Source organism: Phaeodactylum tricornutum, chromosome 7 (assembly GCF_000150955.2).
Source record: "Phaeodactylum tricornutum CCAP 1055/1 chromosome 7, whole genome shotgun sequence".
In the NCBI taxonomy this organism is placed as follows: Eukaryota; Bacillariophyta; class Bacillariophyceae; order Surirellales; family Neidiaceae; genus Phaeodactylum; species Phaeodactylum tricornutum.
Window position 1 is genome coordinate 622598 of NC_011675.1, and position 24892 is coordinate 647489.

A 24892-nucleotide genomic window follows, 5' to 3' on the forward strand; every position below is an offset into this window, starting at 1 on the left:
GCCCCGACATAGTTTGCTATCAGGATGTCTACTGTATGCGTATCTCAAGGTAAACAGAATGCCATGCTTTGTATAGTCGTCGACACCGATCGTACAAATTATTTCATCGTAGTGACATGACAAATTCTCGTTTTTTGCTTCTATGCACGGCTTTCCAAAGCTCCACTGGGCATCAGGGCCTTCATTTGTACCGCTACATCTTGTACCACTATCTCGCCTTTGCGATAGCGGTTCATGGCGCGATCAACCGATTTGAGATGCCGAAATCGCAAAATCCCGAACCCCCGCTGTCCAGAGGCCACCGCAGCGACATCGATTTCTCCGAATTCTCGAAGAGCCTTGGTAATGTCAAAAGAGGTTACAGTTTTCCGCATTCCGGAAATAATGACGGTTGCCATAGGAAGCTTGTTTGCGAGCGGCAACTCTAGGAGGGCCGCCGATTCGTGGATGGTCCTAGAAGCATCGTCGGCGCCCAATTTTCCGAAACGGACGCTGGCCACCACACGGTTGAGAATGTCTTGCATAAAAGCGCGTTTTCCTTCCACGCTTGCATTCTCGTTTCGTCGAAGCCAATAGTCAACTTCACACAAAGCGCTGGCTTCGAGTTCGGCGCCCGTATATTTACTTCCGCAACCCCATGTGAGCTCGGCGGAATCAACCTGAGCTTCTTCCACACCCATGAGAGCGTTGGTGACTGCGGCACTCATAATTCCTTCAAACCCTGACACGTTATCTTCCACGCCAGACCGCAATTTTTCAAGCGTTGGGTTCTTGTATAGATCGAATTCATCTTGGAGGTTCTTGGTGCCATCCGTTTCGTGCTCAGACTCATCCTCTATATTCGATTCGCCGACCGAAAGTAGCGATTTGTTGGACACGACGGACTCACTTTGCAGAATTGGCGCAAAATTGCTATCTGTTCGATCATCCGCGAGCGCTGCGACACTATCAAAGGGGTCGGGTCGATACTTTTCACGCCGTTGATTAGCAGCATCGGGTAGGCGTTGTTCACGGCGCTTCTTGCGGCGACGAAAATAGTAGAAAGCGAGGCCGGCTAGAGCTGCCAGACCGATTACAACTACGATTCCCGAAATAGCTCCAACGCTCAACCCATTGCTATCTGCGGGCAAGGGGGGCGGAGACGGTGGCATAGTAAAAGGTGGAAGAGAAGACGGTGCCATGGATACAACAGCGGTTGGAAAAGCCGAGGGGGCGATACTTGGTCGCAGTGACGGAGGGGGGCTGATCGTAGGACGCGCTGACGGTGAAGCTGTCGGCCTCATAGAACTAGATGGAGCCGGCGTCTGTGTAAGAATCAGCCGAGCCGCCAAGGCTTCGGTCAAAATGATGTTCGCCGCCTGAAGATCATCGGTTACCATCGCTAGATCAGAGTTGATAAATGTTTCCAGCTCGCTAGGAAACCTGCCAACCTCCGTCAAGTCAGAGGACCAGTTGCAAGCAAATTGAAAATCGTTCAAAAAGCCATCCGGGAAGGTGTCACATGCATCAACCCCCGGAACGCAAGCGGAGATACTCGGCGCTCCGATTTCGCAGGTAGCGTTCACGCGCTCGGCTGCCGCTGGTAATGAAAGAGCGTACCCTGTGTAAATTTCGTTGAAAGCAGCAATTTCTTCGGGTTCAAAAAATCGCTCCGTTGGAATGATATAGATTTGCTTGTATTCTTGTCGAACAAAAAGCTGACGCGCAATCGAAGGGGCTGACGACGGACTGTTGGAAGGTGTCACGGTCGGTTCTCCCGTAGGAGCTTCGCTAACCGTGGGTCTAGGAGAAATAGTCGGCAGCGGCGAAGGAATCGACGAAGGTAGTGTCGACGGCTGTGGTGACACGGTCGGGAGATCTGTCGGAGCGGCAGACACAGATGGCGCCTGACTCACTGTAGGAAAAGAGGTCGGCGGTAAAGTCGGCGCGGGAGGCACGGATGGGACAGCCACGGACACGGGAGCGCGGGTCAACTGTCCACGCGTTGCAGTCAACAGACCGGCCAGTAGGAGAAGCAGATTACGCCGCGTTTCGTCCCATACAGAACGACGTCGACGTTTCCAAAATAGGCGTTGAGATCTACGGGTCCTTATTGGAGGAACTACAACGCATTCTGCTGCGGTGTGTGCCATCCGCAAAGTCTTTTTGCGCTCCGCCGGAATCCCCTCGCGGGTTTCCCGCTTGCGCTTCATTCGCCCGCAGGTATGTGCTTCTGCTTCAAGTATTCCTGTAGAGACTCGTGTTACTTGTGAAGGATCCATGCATCTCGTTCGAAAACAGTCACTACGAGCGAAAGGAGGCAAACCGGTGGTTGGCTCCATCTTTGAATGACAGCAACGGCACGTTTTATCGTACGGACTTGCGACACACGTGTCCCGGTATCGGAGAAAGACTACATTTCTACAGCTCTTAATCCGGAGGTTTTCCCAAAGGTTCCGCCAGCAATACCTTAGACTGACACTCAATTTTAAATATATATATTTTAGTTAAGGAAACAGAGATTATATTAAAATTCCAAAAAAATAGAACAATTATCTTTTATAATAAGTAAAAGCACTCGACTAATATTTTCTAATGCCCGTATCGAAGTACGACTTGATTTTTTGATAACATACTCATTCAAGTGCCGCGCCAACCAAACACGCAAAAATGTCTAGGAGAATGAAAATAGTGTATCGTCGTGCGTTACGCTTCTCATCATCGCTTTACCCCCCTGCTGGCACTGTCTATTGTTGCCATTTACTCCCCAAATCACTGCACAGCTATGCCAATGAGCAGCGCTTCCTTGTGGGACAGGACGATACCATTAACAGTAACTCTAACGTAAATAACATTAAAAGTAGAGCCCATCATATACAATCGTAAAAACTGTTCCTCATCGTGATCAATAGCGTATAGATCTGCGACGTTATGTAGCGGATTTGAGGAACCAGTTCTCCAGCGCCGTTGCCGTTCGGGGCATGCCAGCTTCGACACCAACCGCCGATTGGCTCGTCTTCATTGCAGAATTCAAATTAAAAGTGGCATTCTTTTCCGGAACAGGTACCTCCACGAATCCACCCGCTCCGCCCTCTTGCATCGGCGTGGGGTGATGAATCATCCGCCCATCTCGTCCCCACATACCCTGGCGTCCTCCATACTCCCCAAACGTTGCATTGCGGGGACCAGATCCAAAGTCTCCAGCATGTGGTCGTCCAAACGATCGGAAGCTCTTCAGCTTCGAAACGGTTGCGGCTTGCGACAGTCGAGCCTTCTTTGGACTAGGATCTAGGCTTGAATTTAACTTCGGTAATGTAGCAGGCGTGTCCCATTTGACCGAGCGGACCCTTTGCGGCTGTGGTGGCCGTGTAGGTTCAGCCTTCTTTCCATGAAGTACACCGTTTAAGCGCAAAGCCGATGAACGCGCTTTCTGTAGTCGCATGGTTTGGTCCTCGTACTGTGAAGTCGTGGAACTACCAAGATTTAACGCGCTACGGAAGCCAGCGAGACTAGTTGAAGTCAGAATGGAAGGGTTAGAGCCTTCCGATGCGGGTTCGGTTCTTGTTCCTTTGGAAACGACGTCCTTCGGGGACCCAGATGCTTTCGACACGACACCGAGAGGTAGAGGCGTGTGAGTTGCATTGGCAACAGTCTTAAAAATAATCAGTCTTGCTTGATCAACCATAGCCTTGAGCATGATATCAGTATCTAGCCGTACATCGACCTTTTGTAGGTCTTCAATGTCGGTTATGCTGTTATTCCCAAAATAAGCTATCATAAACAAAAGTTCAAGCAATGAGTAAAGACAATACAACAGCTTCTTATCGATTCGAACATCAACCTACCCGACATAGTCCCGGGAGCCCGAAGAACAACAGTTTCTTGTTTGCCCTGTAAAGTAAGAGAAATCTTGGTCTCAAAAAGAAGGGGAAGAATCACATCGGCTTCCTTTGGATGGCATGCAGCGGAATCGGGCATAGGGAGGGTCTGCAACGTTGTTTCAGCGGCGTCGACAGCAACATTCGCCGAAAGTATCCGAAGCAGCCGTGTCCGGCTTTCAGAGTCACCCGTAGAAAGAGAGTGTCGGAGAAGCAAAAGCGTCCAAGACCGCAGTCGGGAATCCATTAGAAACGAAAATGAGTCGGATACATTGGTCGCCATTGCCTCCGGCGCGTATACTAGTGTGGACTTTGTCCATGAAGTCAACTTCCCTAAATGCTTTTCTGCCTGATGCTCTAAAATCGAAGCGTCGTCTACCGCTTTAACGAGAACAGAAGCAGCCATGAGCGGCTTGTTGGGGACGTTTTCGACTGCATCTGTGGACGCTTCTCCCGAGGAATGCTCCGGAACCCTAGGGCCGGGTTCACCAACGTCCGGCAAAGGATTGCCTACCTGATCGTTCTCTATGCCTACTCTACAATCGAGCGAAGGGAGTGTCAATACCACATCATGGTCTGTGACAGCCTCGGAAAATAAGAGGGCCAGCTCCCTAGGCCGGACGGCAGTGCGAGCCAACGACGATGTCGTTGTTCCCAGCAGCCTGGCGCACTCAACCACCGTTTTCTCTTGATCCTTAGAGAGTGAACGTGATGCAGGCATAGAGCTCTCCTGCGGCACTACTTCTTGACTTTTTGGCTTCGGAGCGTCCATTGGTTAGAATGGTGCAGGCAGAGCTAACAGTAAACTGAACTGAGAGGTGGACGTACTTGGAGAGATCGCCCGCTGCCGGTAGGCTGTAAAAATTTAGCTGTGAGCTTTCGTGAAGTTCGGATGACAGTCGTCACCTAAGGAATCGCGGTGGTCTGCGGTGGCTGTAACTTCTACGTGCGAGGTCCAAAGGATAAAAAATCCACAGGAATTTCGGCCACTAGAATACATATGCTTACTGATAGCTGATAGCCCAAATGACTGCCATTTCTAATATATTCAGTCAGAAATGTCGGAAAAAGTAAAAAGCAGTATTTAAATGAAGTGTAGGAAGTTGCAAATTCTGGGAGACAGAATAAGGCATCTAGAATCCAATCATTCTTCAGTGAAATTATTGCCTACTTTACAGCATATTGGTTGTTGCTATGATCTCAATGACCATAGCAATCTTCCATCTACTTCGTGTCCCATACCTTACAGTGGAAATTGCTGTAGCACTACACTGTATGCAGACTCCATCAATAAAGAGGATTCTAGTATAATATACCGTCTCAATCGCATAAACTTTCGATCCTAAATGGGGTATATTTTTACAACATTCACTCTAGTCAGTCCTCCATAAGCTTCGCAGATTCTCCAAACAAGAGCGTATCTGGTTCAAGTGGCATATACATCATCATGAAGATACTCGAGAACAGAATAAGGGTCAGACCTACCGATGTCCACAGCACAACGTTGAAGTACTGAATTTGAAACATGGTTTTGTAAGGCGTGACCCATTCGCCGTATGCATTGTAGTAACCATAACCGTAGTAGCCAGCGAACTGCCCAGAACTTCCATCTCCGTTCGCGTTGTCGGCTCCTCCTTCGCCACCGCCTTGCTCTCCACCTTCTTGACCTTCTTCTTCTCCACCACCTTCCAGGCGACGGTGACTGGAAGCGCCAGTATCTTCGCTCTCTTCAACAACAAGATTAACTACGATAGTCTGTCCACTAGCTTTGGCTTGCTCGTCCATTTCCAAAAGAGCAACGCTAATCTGTTGATCCAACGCACTAGCTCTTGGCGTATCCACAACAATTTTCATTCCCGATATACCCGATATTTTGGCATGCTTCTCGAGTAGATCGATGCTCAGGGATTCAGCTTCTTCCAATTGATCGAGATGGGACAAAAGTGCGTGGCAGTGGTGGCCAGAGATCTCCATGTGTCCTACAACGCCGTTCTTGGATTCATCGGAAACAAGCCCAGCGACCAAAGGCATTGTGCTAAGGTCAACACCGCTTCCAGACACTCCTATCACAACACTGGAGTCAGCTTTGCGAAACAAATCCGGAACAACAGTCATTCCCGGATGTTGTAGACGACGGCGACCCGATCCGTGCAGGGCATTCCAGAACGAAGCCACGCCATCGACCGAAGACTCGATGCTTTTGGCGGTGGTGCGGCGGACAGTTCCACCTTTTCCGAGCTCAATAACTGCGACTTTGGTGGCCGCATCGACCACGAACACAATTGAAGCAAAAGTCAGAAAAAAGAGAGACTTCATCATGGTATACGATGGTTCTGACTATGATACTGCATTTCTTATTTCCTGCTGCTTCCTTCTCGCTGCTGCCGCGAAAGCGAACGGAGACAAAAAAGCGAGCCGGTCGGAAAGAACAAACCAACAGTAAGGAACGCTCGCTCCCACACGGTCAAAGCATAAACGTGGGAAATTGTTAGCGATTCCACTTTCGACCGTATCCTTATTGTAGATGACTAGTCCGACTAAAAATGTTTTGGGACTCCCAGTTTACAGTCAATACGTTCATGACAGTCAGTGGTTGGAAATAGTCGAACACTATCAACATTGTTTCTCAGAACTAAAGTCTGGCTTTAGAAAGGAAGACAATAGGATGAAAGATAACAACAGATCTAGCTTATCCAGAATCGAGCTTGTTTGGCACAGTTGAGGTAATTATTGATCGCAGTAAAATTGATTTGTCCCAGCGAATCTCGCAGTCCCATTCAACGATATTTCGCTAATCTCCGGCCGACAAAAAGCCAGGGAATCTCTCCGTACAGAGAATTTCCCGGTTGCTTGCACGTGCTTTTTAAAGCTCAAACTTTTTGGGCAGAAGAATAGGCTTCAGTGTCTCTGTCGTCTCCCCTCTCATAGGAGTGGAGTGTGATCCAGATCGCGGTCGAGTTGCCAGTTCATCACCATCCGATATACTCTGCGAGGCGTGCAACAAATATTTGTGTAAGGAAAGATTTAGAAGAATTTCACAAAGGAACAAGTGTGCAGTGCAACGATATCTCTTCATACTAATTCGAAGCAGACAGTAAGAAGAATCTCGAGCACAAGAACTGTTGTCGTCCGAATTCAATCACGCACCTTCTTGCGAGGAGTCGTCTGTGCTGATCCGAGCATCCTTTGGTCTTCCGAAGACAAGCGGCTCAGAGTATCATGTTGGAATTCCATAGTTCCTTCTAATTACAAGCGTTCACTGCGAATTGAGGTTTTTGCGTATATTTTTATGTAGTAAGTTCTTTTTTCCTAGCGGAGGCGTGGCGAGGCAAGGGTCGTGCGTGCTGGTTCTGTGAATTCACGAATGCGTAGCAAATGAATCGGTAACTGTAAGCGATACCAGACCAGACCACTTCGCGGAAAATCGTTGTATTGTAATGTATAAATAAATAACGTCTACGCCAAATAAGCGTTAACGAACGAGGTCCACACTTGGGGATTGGCTTGCTGTAAGATGGTATATTTAACGCTTTCAGCCAGCCTCCCCCCCCCCCCTCCCGTATTGACTGTGAACAGCTCTACCTAAAATAAGTGTTGAGCTCTCTCTATTATCCCGTGGAGCGAGTTAGATGATGATTAACGCGGGTCGTTCACATTCAGCTTCCCTACACTGAGGTAAATTGACGAAAGAGTACATGGGGAATAACCGGCCAAATCGGCTTCATGAAAGTCCCACTTCGGAACGAAGGAACAAATTACGTTTACCTTGTTGCCAACAGTAAAATATTAGTATGTAAATCTTATTCTGAGACGTCAAATATAGCTGCATAGTCCCTTATTCCAAAACAAAATCGTGGGCCGAACGGGAAATGTGAGAAAAGGATTGCTATTTGTCCCACCCGGAAATAATCAATTGGGGCACATTGGACCTAGTTTTGCTCATGATCTTCTTTCGAAGACAAGCTCCCTGACTTCGCCTGCTTCTTCTGGCGTTTGCGCTCCTTCCACTCGGCAAAGCTACCGCTCGCAAATGTCTCGGATCCTCCTTCAGAGAGGGACTCTTCCTTGGTGATATCAAATGATCGTTTCTTTTTCACAATTCCGCCAACAAACACTCCGGTAGCCTTTGTTTTACTGTCCATCGGCTTCGAGTGCTTACTTCTGTCGCTGTGCTCATTCGCCGAAGCATCATTGGATGAGCCTGAGCCTGGATCGATCGTCGAGAACTTGGTAACCGGCAAATCTGGATTCTTCTTTTTCTTGGATTCAGTTTTGCTACCATTGTAGCTATTCTTTTTTCCCTTATCAGCAGCTGGGGTGCTTGGGAGGGGTGTTTCGAGATCACTGACAGCCAAAACTTCCATGAGCCATGACGACATAGAGCCTCCGTCTTTTGTAGCTGGGCGTGTTGCAAGTAGAGCTACCCAACGCTCGTGACGGTCCTTGCCGGTTTTATCGATGAGCTTTTTTGGCGACACAGGCTTCTGCATGGCACTATTAGTCTTCATCGTTTGATCTTTCTCCATCGTAGATCTGGACGACCGAACCCCAGCCGTTTTAGCGTCCGTTTCGATTGGCTGTTTATCATGAATGTCAGAGTCTGCACTATGCGACGAGATCCCATCAGCTTCAACAGCGTTATCGTATGGGGTAGAGATCTGGGCGGGAATGCCATTCTTCATGTCAGTGTGGTCGTCTTCGCCTCCAGAGTCGTCATCTGGGCCTTTTGGAATGTCTTCACCGCCATGTTTGTGCCGCTTGCGAAAGTTGCGTTTCGCAACTGGGACCTTGCAGTGTGAACAGTAGCGAAATTTGATTCCGGCATTGCGACAGGCGAAGTACGAGCAGATGAGCTCTTCGCCATGTTTGACGTTTTCGGGAATGACGAAATATGCTGTCTGAAAAAATTAAAATGCATCCCACAGTATAAAGTGTTAGGCAACAAACTTCAATGTGCATAATCATGGGCGTTTAAAAAGAGTGTACCTACCTTGAAGTTGTGATCCATTGGCATTCCCCTGGCGCGACATGGCACGATCACAGAGCCTGGAGCCTTTTCCATTTCATCCTTGTTACTTGCTCCAGCCGGCAGAGCGGACAGGGCTGCTTCGCTGGTTACAGCAGCAGTAGAGGCTTTTTTCTTGTGTTGAACTTTGTGGTCCTGGCGGACCATTCTCTCCGACGGATCTTCGCGAAGCATACCGCTGGAGGCTTCTACAGGACGTCGACTCGACGATACCATCGGAGACTGCGAAGATGCGGCCAGTAGCTGCTGGCGACGCTCTTCAAGACGCTGCAAACCTTCAAGCTCCGACGCAAGAGCAGAGTTTGAGCCAGGGCCGCGTACTCCACCCATTCCTCCCAAAATGCCAGAAAGTCCGTTAAGAGCCCCCGAACGACTAAGTGCCAAGATTTCTGCATGAGACAACCGAGGCTGCTGTTGTTGTTGGTGGTGGTGCTGACGAAGCTGAGCCGCCGCGAGAGCAGAGCGCATATCTGCTGAATGATTGTTGTTGCCGCCACCGAGCCCCAAAAGCGAAGCCAGCTGCTGCTGCTGCTGTTGTTGCCCACCATACTGGGAAAAGATGCCTTGGTCACGAAACTGCCCCAGCAGACCACCCGACATCGGAGCGCCGTAAGCGTTCTGAGCATGCTGTTGGAGGTAAAGCTGCTCTTCAAGCGAAAGTCCCGCGTCACCACCAAGACCGCGGAGGCGTAGCGTTTCGGCGAAACCTCGACCCTGCATTATACCACCGTCGCGTTGTTGCCCTCGCGGGGGCTCGTGATTGTCCGCGGCGTTCACGAGGAGCGAAAGGGGGGACTGATCGCTACCCTGGTTGGGTATAGATCCGTGTCGATTGTTCATATTGACACGATTTTTATTGTTATTGCTGCGCTACGAGAGGAATGGTGGTTGTCGTCGCCACACCTTTCGTGCCTTTTAATTTGCGAGAGGTATGCGTTGTGTGAAAGTCGAAAACAGCGTTCGAGAATATTGTGTAGAATTACCGTAGAATCTGACCACAAAACAATAAGTCCGCCCAGCAGCGCAAAAAAGCACAAGCCACTGACAGTCACTACCTTGTTCTACGAGATCTTTGGTGCTGTCGATGTTCTGGTTAGTGTAGATCCGTGACTACAAAACCTATCCTGTTCCTATCTTCGGTCACAATTGTGATAACTACTCTTAGTAGAATATAGGTAGGATGTCTGATTGTGTCCGATGTGATTTTGGTTTTCTTCACGTACGTTTGTCGTAACCCACAGAACAAGGCAGCTCGCTCGTTCATTTCGTGGACAGAATTTCCACGGTTCTTCGATTGTTTTGTGCAATCCACGACGAGGTCATCGAAAAATTTCGAATATAAAATCGAAGAACTGGTTATTCAGCTTTGCACAAAAGATCGGGAAATAAAAAATTCATATATGTGGACAAGACTGTTAGTTGTTGTGAATATGGAGTAGAAGCCAGTGATGACGTATGCATAGAAACTTCAAGAGTTGGGCATCCGAGTGACGTTCACTGTCATGGATTGTGGAAAGGTTGTGGTCACAACCCGTCACAACTCAACTCCCCACGAGCGCAGTAGAAATGCCGAAGACACGGACGGAATCTTCTGTGGCTGAGAATTCCTTGTACCTTTCGTGGCGCCGAAGCGTGTCGAGGACCGACGCTAACAGTCGGTAAAGTTCTGATGCCCTGCCAATTTGTATCGCATCCCAATCCAGTATCCCTCAAACATTCTGACTGTGAAAAAATACGGCGAGTACTATAATACTTGAAAATACCCTCCTGCATAAAAAGATCTTTATTGGGTATCCGATCGAGAAAGGCAGTCATTTAATCGTAAGTCCCTGTCCTAGATTGTTCGGTCGCGGGTCATGGCTACCCTTAGCTGATCCTCGGTGAGACCTGAGATATCTTTCGCGGCTTCCGAAAATTCTTCATCAGTAAACTTTTCACCATCAGCAAAGCGCTGGTCAAGATCTGCCAATGCCATCAATTCTTTATCAGAAAGCGACAATAGAGCAGCTTCAAGACTAGTCGGTTCTAGTTCAGATTTTTCACCGTCATTCTGCTTTGCTTCCATTTCAAGCGCGGCTTTAGTCTTCTGCTGTAAGCTTAGCATTTCCTGGCTGAATTGCTGTTCAAAATGCTCTACATTACCTTCTAGACGTTCGAGTACCCAATCGATGTCATCTTCCGAGTATCGACGATCGTAAGGGGTGTTGATGATGTCGCGATCGGCGACGGGATCCAAGCCCTTTTCCCATTCTTCGTCACCATTATTCAACTTCATATTATCGTAATCTAAATCAGGACCCATCTCTTCCAGCGAGCGATCTTCCGCAGCCATTTCAACATCCGTTTCGGCGGATTTAGATTCGGCTTGCGCTGCGGCCAGCAGCCGAGCTTCTCGTTCTTCCTGCTTCTTTTCACGTTCCGTCCTCGTATCAGGTCTGGGGAATTTTCCGACGGGTTCGGGAAAGACAGTGATGAAAGTTTCGCGCAGAGTATCCCTCAAACCGATAGGCGACCCAAGAGTGGGACCTGAATATTTGCCCTCGCCGCTCTTTTCTTCTCCTGGCACCGACGCGTCCTTGTCGAACAAGAAAAAGCGTGTAGGGTCTTCCATAAGAAGCCGCGCCCCTTCTTTTTCCAAGGCCATGTCGTCATTCAGAACTCTCATGCTGGGCACAGCCTCAGGTTTGGGAATTTCCCCTTCGCTGATCGTGTTTTCTTCGTCGAGCATCGCCCGCTGCTTCTTCAGGAGCTCTGTGCGACCGGTAGAATGAACCATGGCGCGCAGTCGCGCCTTCTCTTCTAACTGCACTTGTTCTTCCACTCGCTCGGGCGTCCAGAACTTAGCGTCAACGTTCGCTTCTTCGTACGCCATCTCTTCCAACTCTTCGAGGAGAGCTGCACGCTGAGACTTGTATGTTCGATTCATATGCCAAGTGTGAGTTTCATATTGCCAAAAGTGAGAGTCGATACTGGGATTTGGTGCCCCTAAAACTCCTCCTGGTCTAGCCCACAGCAACTGCGTAGCCTCCGGTGTGAAACGCGCTTCCACCTCCTCCGGGCTTGTCAGCCACAAAGGAGCCTCTTCTTCCAATTCATCAATAACGAACTGGCGAGCAGCCGAAAAGCGCTCATGCTTGGCATCTCTTTGCTGTTGCATTAGTCCGAGATGTTCGTTGAATTCTTTTTCCCGCTGTTCACATAGTTCCTGCTGGCGCAGTGCATTCTGGGCCGAGCGTATGTTCTTTTGTCTCTGTCGTTCTAAACGACGACGGGTTAGCTCGCGTTCCAAGGCTTCTTGCTCGGCTTTGTCCGCGGCCCGTTGTTGGGCAACTTCCCCGGCATAGCTGCTTCGAAGCAGCGAAACTTGGCGCTTGTAAGAAGCGTTTCGCTCATTGTATTCACGCGCGGCAAGTTTGTTGTGCAGCTTCTCTTCTCGCGATGTTTTCTTGGTCGCTGCCGCTTCCTCCTCCGGGCGCGTGCTAGTTCGGCTGTAGAATCGGACGCCGAGATGGTTGCTTGGCGTAATTTGTAGAGAAGGTCGTCCCGCCAAAAGAAGCTTTCCGCCAGTTCGAAGCATGGCTCCGAGACAAAAGGGCACTCGGTGAGAGATCGCTCGAAAGTAAAAACACTTGACTGGCTGGATCAAATTATGATACACAGCCTCTTGCTCGCTATCGACTACTCGCGCCGAGTTAGCGGTGTTGTATTTCGGGCCTGCCGGCGATAGCACCATAGGCCTAGAAACCGTTCATTTATATTCACAAAGGATAGGGATTCCTTGTGCTTAACATAAACTCCCAATGTAATGAATCGAAAAACCTGTAAAGGGAACCAAATCTATCTCATAATTCAGACAAACGCACATGGATGGAATTGGGTTTTGCTGTATGTGACGCACTCACTTTTCATCCGATGATGTTTGAATTTTCGGTGTCTCGTCAGGTTTTCGCTTGTCTCGACTAGGTGCCACGCAGGTGTATTCCTTTCTGGCGCGACCGTCGCGTTGGTCACAAAAAAACGCAAGAATTCTTCTTCGGCATTCTGCCTTTGCTTCTCGCCTTCGACGCCGACACTCTGCAACAAATACAACTTTTAAGAAAATGGCTCCAGTAACTCGTGCTGTCCGTTTTTTAAGCACTCTTCATTCCAGTCTTTCTTCTTTGCAGCTGAGGCAAAGGAGTGGTAGCTTGCTCCAGAGAACGTTTTACAATCCAGATCACTTTCCCAAATTTCTCGGTGTGTCGATGCTTTTGTCGGGAATTATGGGCTACCGCTTTATGGGAAGCATACAGCAAAGCGAGGTACGCAAACACATTGCTAACGCTGTCTTTTCAGAGCTTCTGATATATTTTATATTGACTGTGAATCTTCTATATTTTATCAACTTTCCAGCACGATCGTGAAATACAGGGTGTTTTGCAAACTCATCAGCAACGGCAGATCCAGCGACGATTTACGGTGACGAAAGTTAATCGCTCTCCATCAGCGAAACTAATGGCTGCTATCGAATAAAGGCACCACCTACAATCCCTGGCTCCCTTTCTCATGGCTGCTGTACTGGATTTCCAGACTTTTTTAGCCCGTTTCAACCAACTTTACAACACAGACTCTTTGTTATACAGATACAAATCAACTTGCTTCTTATATGAGAGAGTTTGAAGATCCTGCTTCTTATACAGAACAGTCTACGTGAAATATAGTTTTTCACGGACACGAGATGTGAACGTGAGGGTTCCTAATGTAAGGTTTCGTTGTGTTACGTTAATCGTCGACTGCGCCATCTTCTCGAGTCCCACAAGAGAGCACCCGGAACCGAAAAGGTAAAAGGTATCTTCTCGAAGATACCTCGCCTCAACTTGGTACAGCTGTCTCATAGAAAAGCAAGGCAAAGGAGACGTGACACCGGTAGGCTTTCTGCGAGAGCTTACGTAGAAATGGTAAGGGGACTGGCTTTCTCTCAGAACATGTCATAAAAGTTCTTTCGAACGCGGAAATAATGAAAATGAAGGTCATCGCTCTCTTGGTTGCTACCCTTTCCGTTGCCACTGCATTCGCCCCGCAGGTGGTCAGCAGTCGGTCCACTACTGCTTTAAATGAAAAGTTTTGGGACAAGGTGTGTATGCGTTGGCAAGCTCGGGAATTTGTCCAGGTATCAGCTATAAATTCTCATTACTTTTCTTCACAGGTCGCGGGTATGGATCTCTTTGCTCCTAATCCAGACATCAACAAGTATGGACAGCGTGGTAAGAAAGTCAAGCAGGGATCCATTGGCTCGAACTCTTACGTACCGGCTGGTCTTTCGCTCAGCGAGTACCAGAAAATTCGCCAAAAGGATGTCGCGAAGCGTGACGCCTCCTACAAACGTAACGTCGCGAAGGCTGGGAAGTACACTGATTTCACTGACTGGTATGTTAAGCGCGGGACCGAAGAAGGAGGAGGATGGCTAAAGGCTGCTGGAAGAGGGCACACTTTCGCCAAGCTAAAGTACGAGGACTTGTCGCAACAGAAGAAATACGATGGCACTGGAAATATTTTTGGCAAGAAAACATCGGGCAAAAAGAAATAGGTAGCTCACGCGACGAGGACTAAACTTTCAATAGTGCATTGAGAAAAGTGTATACCTTAGAGAGCTTCTAACTGTAAATGAGCCAATGTAGACATTTGCAAACAAAATGTGCGCAGCCAACTGATGTACATGAATTACTTTGATATCTACAAATAAGACTGTTCTACGTTTACTATGCGGACTCATGTCGGTCTCTGTAAAAGAAGTTTGGTCAACCATTTGCAAAGGAATTATGTAGGTGGTTTCCAGACCCAATGCACTATCGTGCTGCAGTTTTTCCATTTTTAACTTTACAGTTAGACGAAGTATTCTCCCTCGAGATTCTTGGCGAACCCAGTTCCCGGAGTTTTTCCTTCGTAAATGATGCGACTGCACAATACGCCCTCCAGCATGGTGATTTTCTCTTGCACTGATTTGAAATCTGCGACAGCATTATGTCCTTCTGTGTCGATATCAAGGACACTGTAGGCGATGTTACCGCGCGACTGATTAATTTGCTGGACAATGTTGAAATTTTCACTGGCGACGGCATCCGTAATCTTGGCAAGGCACCCGGGAACATTTAAGTTGACCACGGTAATACGCACTGTACTACCTGAGCATTCACCTAGAGAACAAGTAGGGAAGTTCACCGAGTTGCGAATGGCACCAGTTTGTAAAAAATCACGAATAGTGTCGGCGGCCATGGACGCAGCAGCGTCCTCTGCTTCTTCAGTAGACGCTCCTAGGTGGGGAAGAATCACAGCATTTTTATGGTCCCACAACAAATCATCGGGAAAATCGGAAACATATCGACCATTGCCACTGTCCAAGAACACTTTCATAGCTTCAGAGTCGACTAATTCACCGCGAGCGAAATTCAGCAAAACTGCGTCCGCCTTGAAGTTTTCAATCACGTCTTTTCCGATAATGCCATGCGTTCCCCCTTCACCCTTAATGTACGGAATGTTAATACTGATATAATCTGCCCCAGCGACAGCTGCTGCGATAGAGTCGCAAAGTGATATCGAGGTCGGCAGCTTGAGCGCAGACTGTACCGAGAGACCGGGGTCATACCCCTGCAGGTTCATACCGAGTTCAGCGGCATCTCGGGCAGTCATTGATCCGATATGACCAAGTCCAATCACGGCAAGTGTTTTCCCTTTGATCTCACGACCACCAAACATGGCTTTGTCTTTTTCAACGCGTTCCCTAGCTAAACCTTGGTTTCCCAGATCCTTCATATGATTGATGCCGTCCACCACACGACGACTTCCAAGAAGCAAACCGCATAACACCAGTTCCTTGACAGCATTGGCATTGGCTCCTGGCGTGTTGAACACAGGAATTCCCAGTTCGGTCATTCGAGCAACGGGTACATTGTTTGTACCAGCACCACATCTAAAGAACGAACTCAGAAACCCCGTTAGATGAGATTGCTTCCGCAAAACAGAAACATGGTAAAAAATTCGTTATGATGGCTTACCTCGCGATAGCGCGAACCGTCGGCGGTACCTCTTCCTCTTTAAGTTTGTGCGAACGGAGCAAAATAGCGTGCGCCGACGGGGCTTCCTCGTCCTGGAGACGAACTTCGTAGCGTTCGGTCGGAAATCGCCCAAGCCAATAGGAGAAATCTTGTTGAAGGTTTTGATTACATTTTTGCGGCTTGGTTTGTAGTTCTTGAGATCGCCCAGTATTTTCCACTCTTTACGACCATGCTCAATGTCGACGTCGGCGAATGTGCGGACTGAGATAAATTGAATGGCCGGCAAGGTTGCTCGAGTACGGCTGGCGGCGTGCACAACAGCCACCGATGTTGCTCGATTTGCTCCCAACATTTGAGTAGTAATGAATGCTTTCGCGAGGGACTGACACGTTGTATCAAAAGACGACCACGGGCTGCGAGTTCGCGATTGGTTAACGTTTACAATATGTGTCCAAATTGTGAGCGGCAATGAAACGTTTATCTCCTTGTTCTGCTGTTGCTTGTCACGTGCGACTGCGACTGGTTTTATGATGGTTCGATACGAGGCTATGAGCTTGACTGCCAGCGCATTTGCGAAAATTTATGTAAGTCTAGTTGGCTGTGCTTTTTCCTCAAAACGGATGGTTCTTGTGGATTGCACGATACTTTCTTCTTCAGATAGCATCCCCCCCCCCGACGCAGACTTTGCTACCTCAAGCTAGCAGGATCATCGACGCTCTGGATTGCAAAATTTGAACAGGAACCAGCAGAAATATCGATCATGTTCCGTAGGTTGATAGAACGTTCCAAAATAGCTGCGGTAGTATATGAACCAAGTATAGAATATATTTGTTTCACGCTGAGACGAAACGACGAAGGTTGCGAAATGCACTACGGCCGGCAGGCAAATGGAACTATGTCGCTCTAACACCGACAATAAAAAGAAATCATTTCAGTTTACTTGGCAAAGTTCTCCAAAAAAATCACGAATTGACAGTCCCTGATTAAACATGGTAATCGCCGTCAATATTTCTCGCATATCCCGCTCCACGGATGCCCGAAAGTATGCGGGAACTCAAAACGCCGTCCAGCATGGTAATTTCTCTTTGCAGTTTCGTCAAATTGACTTTGCCCTCGTGGTCCGTCTTGACATCCAAATCAATGACATTGTAGGCTATCTCTCCACGAGACTGGTTGATTTGCTGCACAATATTAACGTCCATTTCGCCGATACAGGATGTAATCTTAGCCAAACATCCGGGGATGTTCTTGTTGATTACGCTAATGCGAATAATATCTTCGCCCCGTTCGCTAAGCTGCGTTGTAGGAAAGTTCACTGAATTGCGGATGTTTCCGCGCTCGATATATTCTCGAATAGTGTCAGCTGCCATGGCGGCGGCTTGGTCTTCCGCTTCTTCCGTAGATGCACCCAAATGGGGTAGCAAGATGGCGTTTGGGTGATCCCAACATTCGTCATCGGGAAAATCCGAAATGTATCGTCCATTGCCCGAATCTAAAAATTCTTTCATGGCGGACGAGTCGACGAGCTCTCCGCGGGCAAAATTGAGCAGAACAGCGTCCTGCTTAAAATGTGCGAGCACATCCCGCCCAATTATACCGTGTGTGCCACCTTCTTCTGGCGTTCCCTTGATGTAGGGCATATTGAGACTAATGTAGTCGGCGTTGGTGACGGATGAAGCAATGGAATCGGCGAGCTTCATGTCCCGCGGCAGCTTCAGCGCCGACTCCACGTTGAGACCAGGATCATAGCCTTGAACATTCATGCCCAGAGCTGTCGCATCACGTGCAGCCCCCGCTCCAATATGACCGAGACCTACAACGGCAAGCGTCTTACCTTTAAGTTCGCGCCCTCCAAACATGGCCTTGTCCTTCTCCACACGTTCTTTCGCCAAACCCTGCTGACCGAGTTTCTTCATGTGGTTGATGCCGTCCACAACCCGACGGCTTCCAAGGAAGAGGCCACAGAGAATGAGCTCCTTGACAGCATTGGCGTTGGCCCCGGGCGTGTTGAAGACAGGGATACCGATTTCTGTCATTCGTGCGACTGGAACGTTGTTGGTACCGGCGCCGCATCTGGCAATGGCACGGACGGACACGTCGATTTCCGTTTCCTGAAGTTTGTGCGAACGCAACAGCAGGGCGTGCGCTGGACTCTCTGCACCCTCGGCAGGTTGAACACTATATATGTCTTCCGGAAAGCGTGCCAGACCTATGGGAGAAATCTTGTTGAACGTCTGGATCGCATACTTTCCTGGTTGAGACGCGCCGCCCTGGCCTTCGTTACGCTTTCCCGAGGTGTAGTGGTCTACCTCGATCGAGCTGAAACTACGACCAGAAGCAGAGGCAGCCGAGCGACGCAGGGCCACGTTGCGAGCAACCGAACGAATCAAAGCGCTCATTGACGTATTTTGTTGGAGTGGAGAAAATTGGCGAACTAATGATCTTCGAAAGATTCCTTAAGATGTTTGAAAGAGAAATTGCGTAGGCGTATACGCCGACGACAAATGCTGAGAGACATCTCTCACTACCTATAAGCGGTCCACAAGGATTGCGGCCTTGTTCCTTTGCAAAAGAGAGAATAGGTTCTGGGCTGACGATAAATAACTGCTAAGCAAGACAGATCAAGAGTCAAGATCATCATTCGTGAATGAACAAATGATGTATGTGAGGAGCGTACAGTAAAAGCTTTTGACTGTGAATTATTATTTGTGGTGCTTGAAAGGCTTTTTAAATCCCAGTTCCTTTATACCTCGCCGATTCCTGTCGCCTCGTGCTTGGCTGTCAACCCGCGATTTGGCCGCTTCTTCCAGCTTGCGCTTGGTATCGCGTGGAACAAAGGACACTTCTTTACTGCCGCCTTTTACACGAACTTGGGGCTTTTCTTTCGAAAGTTCCTCCAGCATGGCAGTGCGTTTCGCTAACGGCGTGTTCATCTCCTCGCGACGACGCTGAGCACGTTCTTTTGCAAGAGAATCACCCAATCCTACGTCAATCATACCAGTTCCTTCCAGCTCACCGGCTTCGTACATTTTGGACTTCTTAGCCAGCTTTTTCTTTGTTGTCTTCCTGCGGCTAGTCTTTTCCAAGGCCTTCATGGCCTCGTAGGCTTCCCCCCTCACCTTGGCCCCTTGAAATCCGTCGTCGTCACTATCACTATTGTCGTATTCGCTATTTACATCCGAATCAGTGACGTCACCGTTTAACTTAGTAGAACCAACACGACCATCACCATCCAATGGTGAGTCACTGTCTAAGTCGTTCTCAGAGCCGTCATTCTCGTCATCACTGTCCATATTGTTCCTGCGCAGCTTGGCTGCAGCAATACCACTGGGGTTGCGGAGTTTAAAGTCATCGTCTTCCTCGTTGATGTGAAAGTCAGGGTTGGTGAACAAGTTACCGAAACGGTCATCGGACAAGACTTGATTGGCGAGCTTTCCCGCTTTGGTAGAATCGGAGGCCTTGTATTGCAATCGCTCGGCAAGGTCTGCGTTGACAGCCGCCTTGGGCTTCTTGTCAGAAGGCCGAGGCGTTATACGACTCGAACGTTTAGCCTCCAAACGCTCTTTCAGCTTCTTCTTTTGATAGTCTTCGTACTCGAACGGATTCGCCACTGATTTTACTCTGTTGTACAAATTAATGTCCATGAAGAAACCATGCATGTAGCCACGAAGAAGCGGCGTCCCAACTAAGTTGGATATACCGAGCTTTTCCAGATCATCCCGACTTACGAACTTGTAATTTTCGTAAATGGTTTCTTGACCGTCACGAACCAAGTTTGAAGTGATTCCAGTGGTTTCTCGATTGAGATCTCGCTCTTCTAACTCCTCAGTAATGCTTTCCAAAAAGGAGCACCACTTGGGAGCTATGCCAATAGCTGGTATGTAATAGGTTTCGAGTTTAGGTTGGTCCGTAGCACAAAGAATGATTCCGCTCTTGTCGCCGTACGGATCGTGTTCGTCACCGGCCACAATGAAGTGTTGGAGTTTTCCAGTCCCTTCTACATTTACCTTTACTGATCCAAGCGACGAATCCTCATTTACCGCAGGATATGTGTCTTTTGCAGAAAGCCCCATGTGTGAATCCATGGACGATTTGTATCTCCATACTTTGACGAGCTTCTCGTCCGAGCTGAGAACCATACCTGAACCCGCATGAAACTTGACAGTGTGAATTGGCAGCCCATGTTTGTGTTCTTTGATGTGCAGTGGTCTGCTGGAACGGATATCGTACAGCGCAACAATTCCATTCGCGGTACCAGCAGCCATAAACATACCACTGGGATCATTCGCGATCGAAGTTATCTCGCTTGGGTTTCCGTTTATGTAAGCGTCTTCCGCAAATCCATATCCCTTCGTCGCACTCTGAACGTCAAGTTTCATAAAGGGTTTGAGAAGCGAATCTGGACTTCGATTGTCCCAAAACCTAACAATCCCATCATCGCAGCCGACACTAGTCAGAGGGTGAGCTTGATTGACCGCGATGCAAGTGCCCGACGCTTCTGAGGGTTCAAAACTCCATGGTTCACTGAAACGACCTTCTTCCAGATTGATACGAAATACCTGGTTTCCTTTTGTAGCCACGAGAAGCTCGCAAGTTGTAGGTTCATATGCCATGGTCCGACCAAAAGATGGTATGCGAATTGCCTCGTGTGCCCCGTACGGAGCGTGGAATGCAACTGTTCGATCATCCAACAGTAGAGCCATCTTCCCGTAATCATCCCCCAACATAGCAATATCCAGAACACCGGCATTAACATATCGCTCAAATTTCATGCTCAGCTCATGAACATCATAACATCGTATCCTTGGTGGATACGTTCCAGCGGCGACGATATAGCGGCCATCTGCCGATTGTGCCAAGCGAGACGACGAGGCCGGCATCTGAAATTCCTGAATTAGCTCGATTCTTCTTCTCACATTCTCGTCTTTTTTCGCTAAATTTCTCTTGGCCCGATCACCCAGCCATTCGGGAAGAGTTGGCCCTGAAGACAGACAGTAAATCGAGACATCGTTTCGCTTTTGAACATTCATAGTTTATGTCACTTATTTTCTGGTGTGATGAAGAAACGAATACAATTTTTCCGTATGGCCAACTTTACTTGGCGAGCAATCGGTGCATGAGAAAATCACAGCTCATTACCTCTTGCAATTATGTCACAGGTAAAAATGTTACTGTTAGTTAATGTATGTCAATTTTACTCCGTGGCTACGGTTCCAGATCCCGTCAACTGAAGAAGCAGCAAGGATACAATGGTTGATTGTACCATCGAACACTGGAAGAGGGGATCGATTTCTTGCCTCATAATAATAGGGACAGATTTGATTGACTCTGATCTATGTACTCAACAACGGTTGTGGTGTCTGAGCAATTCTTTCTACAATGTCATAAACTAAGGTAATCGAGATTAAGCGGACATGAACAAACATAACCAGCAAGACAAAAGCTTTCATCCAGAAAGGTCAGCCGTTTACTTTCCCATCTTGATGCTCACCAGCGCGACATTTTTAACAGCTTTCGAACAAAGAGGATGTAAAGTTCTGGTTGTCACACGAAAAGCGCCTGCCTCCGGATTTGCTTCAATGCGAACTAAGCAGCCCACATTGATATGGTTTCCATTCATGTCTCTGGCGCCTGTCCGGAATGTTGCGGCGCCGGAAACTGTCCAAATTGTTGGGTCACATCCAGGGCATCGACCAAACTTCAAACCGTCTGTTACTATATGAACAATACGTTCCATGTACGCTTCGTCGATCGGCGGAGAGGTGGGGGGTGCCTTGACAATCTCCTGGCATTCGCGATCTTGGCCTTCTAGGCTTTTCCATCTTTGAAGAAACGCATTCGACTCAAGAGTTACAGGTTCCATGAAGCAAGTAGCGACGATTGGAAGACGCAAAGGATATTCATGACATTCCCCGTCACCAGTTTGAAAGCAGATTCTCATTGCCGGGGCATCGTCAAACGGCGCAGTAACCTCGACTTTTAGCAAAAGCTTCGCTTGTGTACGGATGGCGACAGTGCATCCGCCATCTTCTTCATCGTCCAAGATGCCTTCCGTGCCCTGTTTCTGCATTCGCAAGTGATCAACATCTTCAATAATAGCTCGGAAGTTGGTCAGTGGTTTCTTGCTCAGATTACCGAAAAAGATAGAGATTTGACCTTGAAAGCCAACATAGCTTTGTTTAACGCCCACCTGTAGCAGTGAGTTTTCAAACAGCACTCCCGAAGGAGAAGTACAAAGATTGGAAAAGGCTTTACGCATCGCAGGAATGACTTCCTTAGGGATCCCGACTTTTTTCGAACGATCGAAGTTAGGGCGAGATCCACCTGGACTAGCATCTGCAATTACAAAAGATGGGATATGAGGCAAAATCTGGTGTTTGCGTAAGAGAAATACAATTGTTACTTACCACTCATTGGGCTGACAGGATCTTCTTCGTCAGGATCAGTAGTCTGCGCTTGTTGCGCTACTTCTTCTACTGCTTGGGCCGCCGCCGCACTCTGCGCTGCCCGTTGCCGCTGAGCAGCGCTTGGCCTAGCAGTCTTCTTGTATGCAGCGCTCTCTTCACCTTCTTTCTCTCGTAGACGTTCTTCTAAAGCACTGGTTTTATTGTCTTCAAACGGAGGCATCTCCCGAAGCAAGTCTTCAACAGCCTCTGGAGTAAAGGCTTCCCGCATTGAGGAGTATTCTGCTGCACGCTGTTGGATCTCCACGTCAACACTGTTTGTGCACCGGGCAAAGACTGGCGCAACGAGTGGGCGACATTCCTCGTAAAGATTTGCGAGTTTCGCATAAGTAGATATCAAGATGCCACGCGTCACATGATCGCTTGTTGCCCAATGTTGATGCAGAATTCGAAACTGGTCTTCTCCAGACATGCCTGGTCGCTCGGCGATCAAAAACCCAAATTCGCCAAGAATGTAGGAAGCGACACGAACGGCGGTTTCGTGGCATCGACGCGGACTGACAGCTACCAGTAAGGTAGCCGCTGTATAAGCCTGCAAATCTCCCTGAGGGTGGTTCGTAACAATTTGGACGACTCGATGCCAAATTGCGTCACTGACATTGTCGCCACTGATAGAGATAAGTTTCAGGATAGAGTCCACATACCAACGAAGGTCTGTAGCGTACTTCTCGGCCAGAATAGCAATCTTTAAGACCATCTCCTCCCGAATGGCGGCGTCAGCGAGCGCAAGGTGTCCTATGAGCTCATCGACAATCAGTTCCGCGTTATCTGTGTCACACATTACAAACAACAGATCCAACGCCCGCCGGCGCACACTTATATCAGCATCCTTCAATGAAACAAGAACCGTTGCCTGATGTTTTTTGATCGATTCAGCGCTCCCTTCCAATTGAGCAAGCTTCGCCATTGTCATCAACCCAAGGTAACGAATATTTGGTTCTCGGACCGAAATGAATTTTCCCAGCAGTTTCATTGCGCCATCCCGCAGTTGCGTTGGACCTGAAGATCCCCAGCACACAATCAAATTGACGGCTTCAAACAATATAGCGTGGTCAGCATTCGATTTGTTGATCGAGTCCGATACATCTGTTTCGGTCAAGATTTTGGAAATAATACTTGTCAGCTGCGAAATATGAGCGTCGTTGCTAGCAGGCGACGTTTCTTGAGCTTGTCCATTCTGGCTGGCCTTGGTTAGAGCGTGGGGATATAGCTGTAGGAATTTAAGCAATTTAATCTGCAACCATGGGCTAGGAGTACGGTAGTAAAGGTAATCCCGCGCACAAGCCTTTTTCAACACCAGCATTCCAAGGATGTGGACAGCGTACGGAATTAGGCTCTCATACTCGTGTGGCACTTGCAACGCGAGTCCGTAAAGCAGATTCATTGCGCTTGTCAGAACTCCCAAGTGACGATCTTGCAAAAGCTGCGCCATCTGTGAAGCAAACTCTCGTCCCGACAAAAGACGCGGGCTTGTTCGGATGAGTCGCAGCAAGCAAAGAGCTGCCTTCTTTTTTACGCAAGGAGAGGATGACTGGGCTACCAACGTCTGTTGAATTTCCGTGTGCAAAGACTGTACCAGCTCGAGACCCGAAATGTTTGCTGCAGCACATAGGGCCAAAGCCTGGGCCGCGTCCGGAGGTGCACTATTCTTTCCTCCTGTGATAGTCGGCTGCGTTAGGTCTTTCGAAATTGTGCTGCGGATCGAATTGATCACCGGATCGTCGCTGCGGATCAACAAGCTAAGGGCAGCGTAGCCGACAACTTTTTCGGAGTATTTTGGGGATCGTACCAAGACAAGAACTTCCGCATGACCAAAGTCAACTTCGTAACCTAAGACGTGGATATAAACTAGCTTCCAGACATACTTCTTTCGCTGGTAAGATGACAAGTTGGGATTACTGCCGTCCTCGGCCACTTTACCACCCTTCGGCGAGAACTGCTTACGAATGTTGGCAAGTTCAATATCGACGCGCTTCTTCTCGTCATCCTATGAAAAGCGAACACTTCTATCAGTAAAATGGTCGGTATGGAAAATAGTCACTCCTTAGATCGGATCATCGGCGGGATCTAGAAGTCCAAAAGAGGAAAGATCTCCATGGTCGTTGGTCACGTAAACAAGGCTTCTCCAGCGAAACAAGACAGGCAGCCTCGCGTTTTTCTAAGTAAAAAATGAATCCGTGCGTTCACTTATGCGGAAAAACATACAAAAATTTGAAGTACTTGGAAGAAAAAGGTCTCATTGGTCCGTTGAAAAGGATCAGTCATGTCGTCCCACGCTCCCAAGTTGGCCTGTTTCGACAATGGTCTCAGACAACAATCGGAAGCGATACTGCGGAGTCCTATAAGGACAGCACCGATCACAATCTAGTTGCTTACCTTTCCTTTGGCATTACGGAGGTCGGAAATGAAGTTTTGGAGCCCCCGCGCTTGAGAAGCCATGGTGGAATCGCCTTGCGGAAGTGAACTGGACCACTATCAAAGTACTGTAGTTTTCATTCAGCACGCAGTATGTCA

The 24892-nt window shown here is 48.3% G+C and overlaps 10 protein-coding genes across 10 annotated transcripts; 1 reads left to right on the top strand and 9 right to left on the bottom strand.

Annotated features, from left to right (window-relative positions):
• Window positions 1–10: 10 nt before the first annotated feature.
• On the bottom strand, window positions 11–2261 carry PHATRDRAFT_45586 (predicted protein; the record flags this gene model as incomplete). The annotated part of the gene is made up of 1 exon (XM_002179845.1): window positions 11–2261. The coding sequence occupies one exon, from the start codon at window positions 2259–2261 to the stop codon at window positions 141–143; it is 2121 nt and encodes a 706-aa protein (XP_002179881.1). The 3' UTR covers window positions 11–140.
• Window positions 2262–2800: 539 nt separating this feature from the next.
• On the bottom strand, window positions 2801–4685 carry PHATRDRAFT_45587 (predicted protein). The gene is made up of 2 exons (XM_002179846.1): window positions 3825–4685; window positions 2801–3750 (listed from the first exon to the last, which is right to left on the bottom strand). The coding sequence occupies exons 1-2, from the start codon at window positions 4627–4629 to the stop codon at window positions 2909–2911; spliced, it is 1647 nt and encodes a 548-aa protein (XP_002179882.1). The 5' UTR covers window positions 4630–4685; the 3' UTR covers window positions 2801–2908.
• Window positions 4686–5234: 549 nt separating this feature from the next.
• On the bottom strand, window positions 5235–6200 carry PHATRDRAFT_45588 (predicted protein; the record flags this gene model as incomplete). The annotated part of the gene is made up of 1 exon (XM_002179847.1): window positions 5235–6200. Exon 1 carries the CDS (start codon window positions 6174–6176, stop codon window positions 5235–5237), a length of 942 nt encoding a protein of 313 aa, XP_002179883.1. The 5' UTR covers window positions 6177–6200.
• Window positions 6201–7786: 1586 nt separating this feature from the next.
• PHATRDRAFT_45589 (predicted protein) lies at window positions 7787–9802 on the bottom strand (the record flags this gene model as incomplete). The annotated part of the gene is made up of 2 exons (XM_002179848.1): window positions 8848–9802; window positions 7787–8755 (listed from the first exon to the last, which is right to left on the bottom strand). Exons 1-2 carry the CDS (start codon window positions 9721–9723, stop codon window positions 7787–7789), a joined length of 1845 nt encoding a protein of 614 aa, XP_002179884.1. The 5' UTR covers window positions 9724–9802.
• An 842-nt stretch (window positions 9803–10644) lies between these two features.
• Window positions 10645–13430, bottom strand: PHATRDRAFT_45590 (predicted protein; the record flags this gene model as incomplete). Its single annotated transcript, XM_002179849.1, has 3 exons — window positions 10645–12620; window positions 12786–13002; window positions 13409–13430. 3 exons carry the CDS (start codon window positions 13428–13430, stop codon window positions 10718–10720), a joined length of 2142 nt encoding a protein of 713 aa, XP_002179885.1. The 3' UTR covers window positions 10645–10717.
• A 435-nt stretch (window positions 13431–13865) lies between these two features.
• Window positions 13866–14606, top strand: PHATRDRAFT_45591 (predicted protein). Its single transcript, XM_002179650.1, has 2 exons — window positions 13866–13996; window positions 14069–14606. Exons 1-2 carry the CDS (start codon window positions 13880–13882, stop codon window positions 14447–14449), a joined length of 498 nt encoding a protein of 165 aa, XP_002179686.1. The 5' UTR covers window positions 13866–13879; the 3' UTR covers window positions 14450–14606.
• A 139-nt stretch (window positions 14607–14745) lies between these two features.
• PHATRDRAFT_45592 (2-hydroxyacid dehydrogenase) lies at window positions 14746–16266 on the bottom strand (the record flags this gene model as incomplete). Its single annotated transcript, XM_002179850.1, has 3 exons — window positions 14746–15829; window positions 15915–16006; window positions 16084–16266. 3 exons carry the CDS (start codon window positions 16264–16266, stop codon window positions 14746–14748), a joined length of 1359 nt encoding a protein of 452 aa, XP_002179886.1.
• Window positions 16267–16867: 601 nt separating this feature from the next.
• Window positions 16868–18376, bottom strand: PHATRDRAFT_27166 (predicted protein). The gene has a single exon (XM_002179851.1). It carries the CDS (start codon window positions 18311–18313, stop codon window positions 16898–16900), a length of 1416 nt encoding a protein of 471 aa, XP_002179887.1. The 5' UTR covers window positions 18314–18376; the 3' UTR covers window positions 16868–16897.
• Window positions 18377–19243: 867 nt separating this feature from the next.
• On the bottom strand, window positions 19244–20944 carry PHATRDRAFT_51897 (predicted protein; the record flags this gene model as incomplete). Its single annotated transcript, XM_002179852.1, has 2 exons — window positions 19244–19846; window positions 19955–20944. Coding segments are annotated over 2 exons (1593 nt in total), but the record flags the coding sequence as incomplete, so codon positions are not given.
• Window positions 20945–21280: 336 nt separating this feature from the next.
• Window positions 21281–24871, bottom strand: AP1alpha (predicted protein). Its single transcript, XM_002179853.1, has 4 exons — window positions 24755–24871; window positions 24584–24667; window positions 22322–24365; window positions 21281–22250 (listed from the first exon to the last, which is right to left on the bottom strand). The coding sequence occupies exons 1-4, from the start codon at window positions 24815–24817 to the stop codon at window positions 21382–21384; spliced, it is 3060 nt and encodes a 1019-aa protein (XP_002179889.1). The 5' UTR covers window positions 24818–24871; the 3' UTR covers window positions 21281–21381.
• Between the last annotated feature and the right edge of the window lie 21 nt (window positions 24872–24892).

Excerpts from the sequence above, each read along its gene's own strand:
- PHATRDRAFT_27166 (XM_002179851.1), bottom strand. The coding sequence starts at position 18,313 with ATGAGCGCTTTGATTCGTTCGGTTGCTCGCAACGTGGCCCTGCGTCGC.
- PHATRDRAFT_45587 (XM_002179846.1), bottom strand. The coding sequence starts at position 4,629 with ATGGACGCTCCGAAGCCAAAAAGTCAAGAAGTAGTGCCGCAGGAGAGC. Across the intron at positions 3,751-3,824 it reads GGCTCCCGGGACTATGTCGG|CTTATTTTGGGAATAACAGC; the intron begins GTAGGTTGATGT and ends TGTTTATGATAG.
- PHATRDRAFT_45591 (XM_002179650.1), top strand. The coding sequence starts at position 13,880 with ATGAAAATGAAGGTCATCGCTCTCTTGGTTGCTACCCTTTCCGTTGCC. Across the intron at positions 13,997-14,068 it reads ATGAAAAGTTTTGGGACAAG|GTCGCGGGTATGGATCTCTT; the intron begins GTGTGTATGCGT and ends TTTTCTTCACAG.
- AP1alpha (XM_002179853.1), bottom strand. The coding sequence starts at position 24,817 with ATGGCTTCTCAAGCGCGGGGGCTCCAAAACTTCATTTCCGACCTCCGT. Across the intron at positions 24,668-24,754 it reads TCCGTAATGCCAAAGGAAAG|GCCAACTTGGGAGCGTGGGA; the intron begins GTAAGCAACTAG and ends TTGTCGAAACAG. Across the intron at positions 22,251-22,321 it reads TCCTGTCAGCCCAATGAGTG|ATGCTAGTCCAGGTGGATCT; the intron begins GTAAGTAACAAT and ends TTGTAATTGCAG.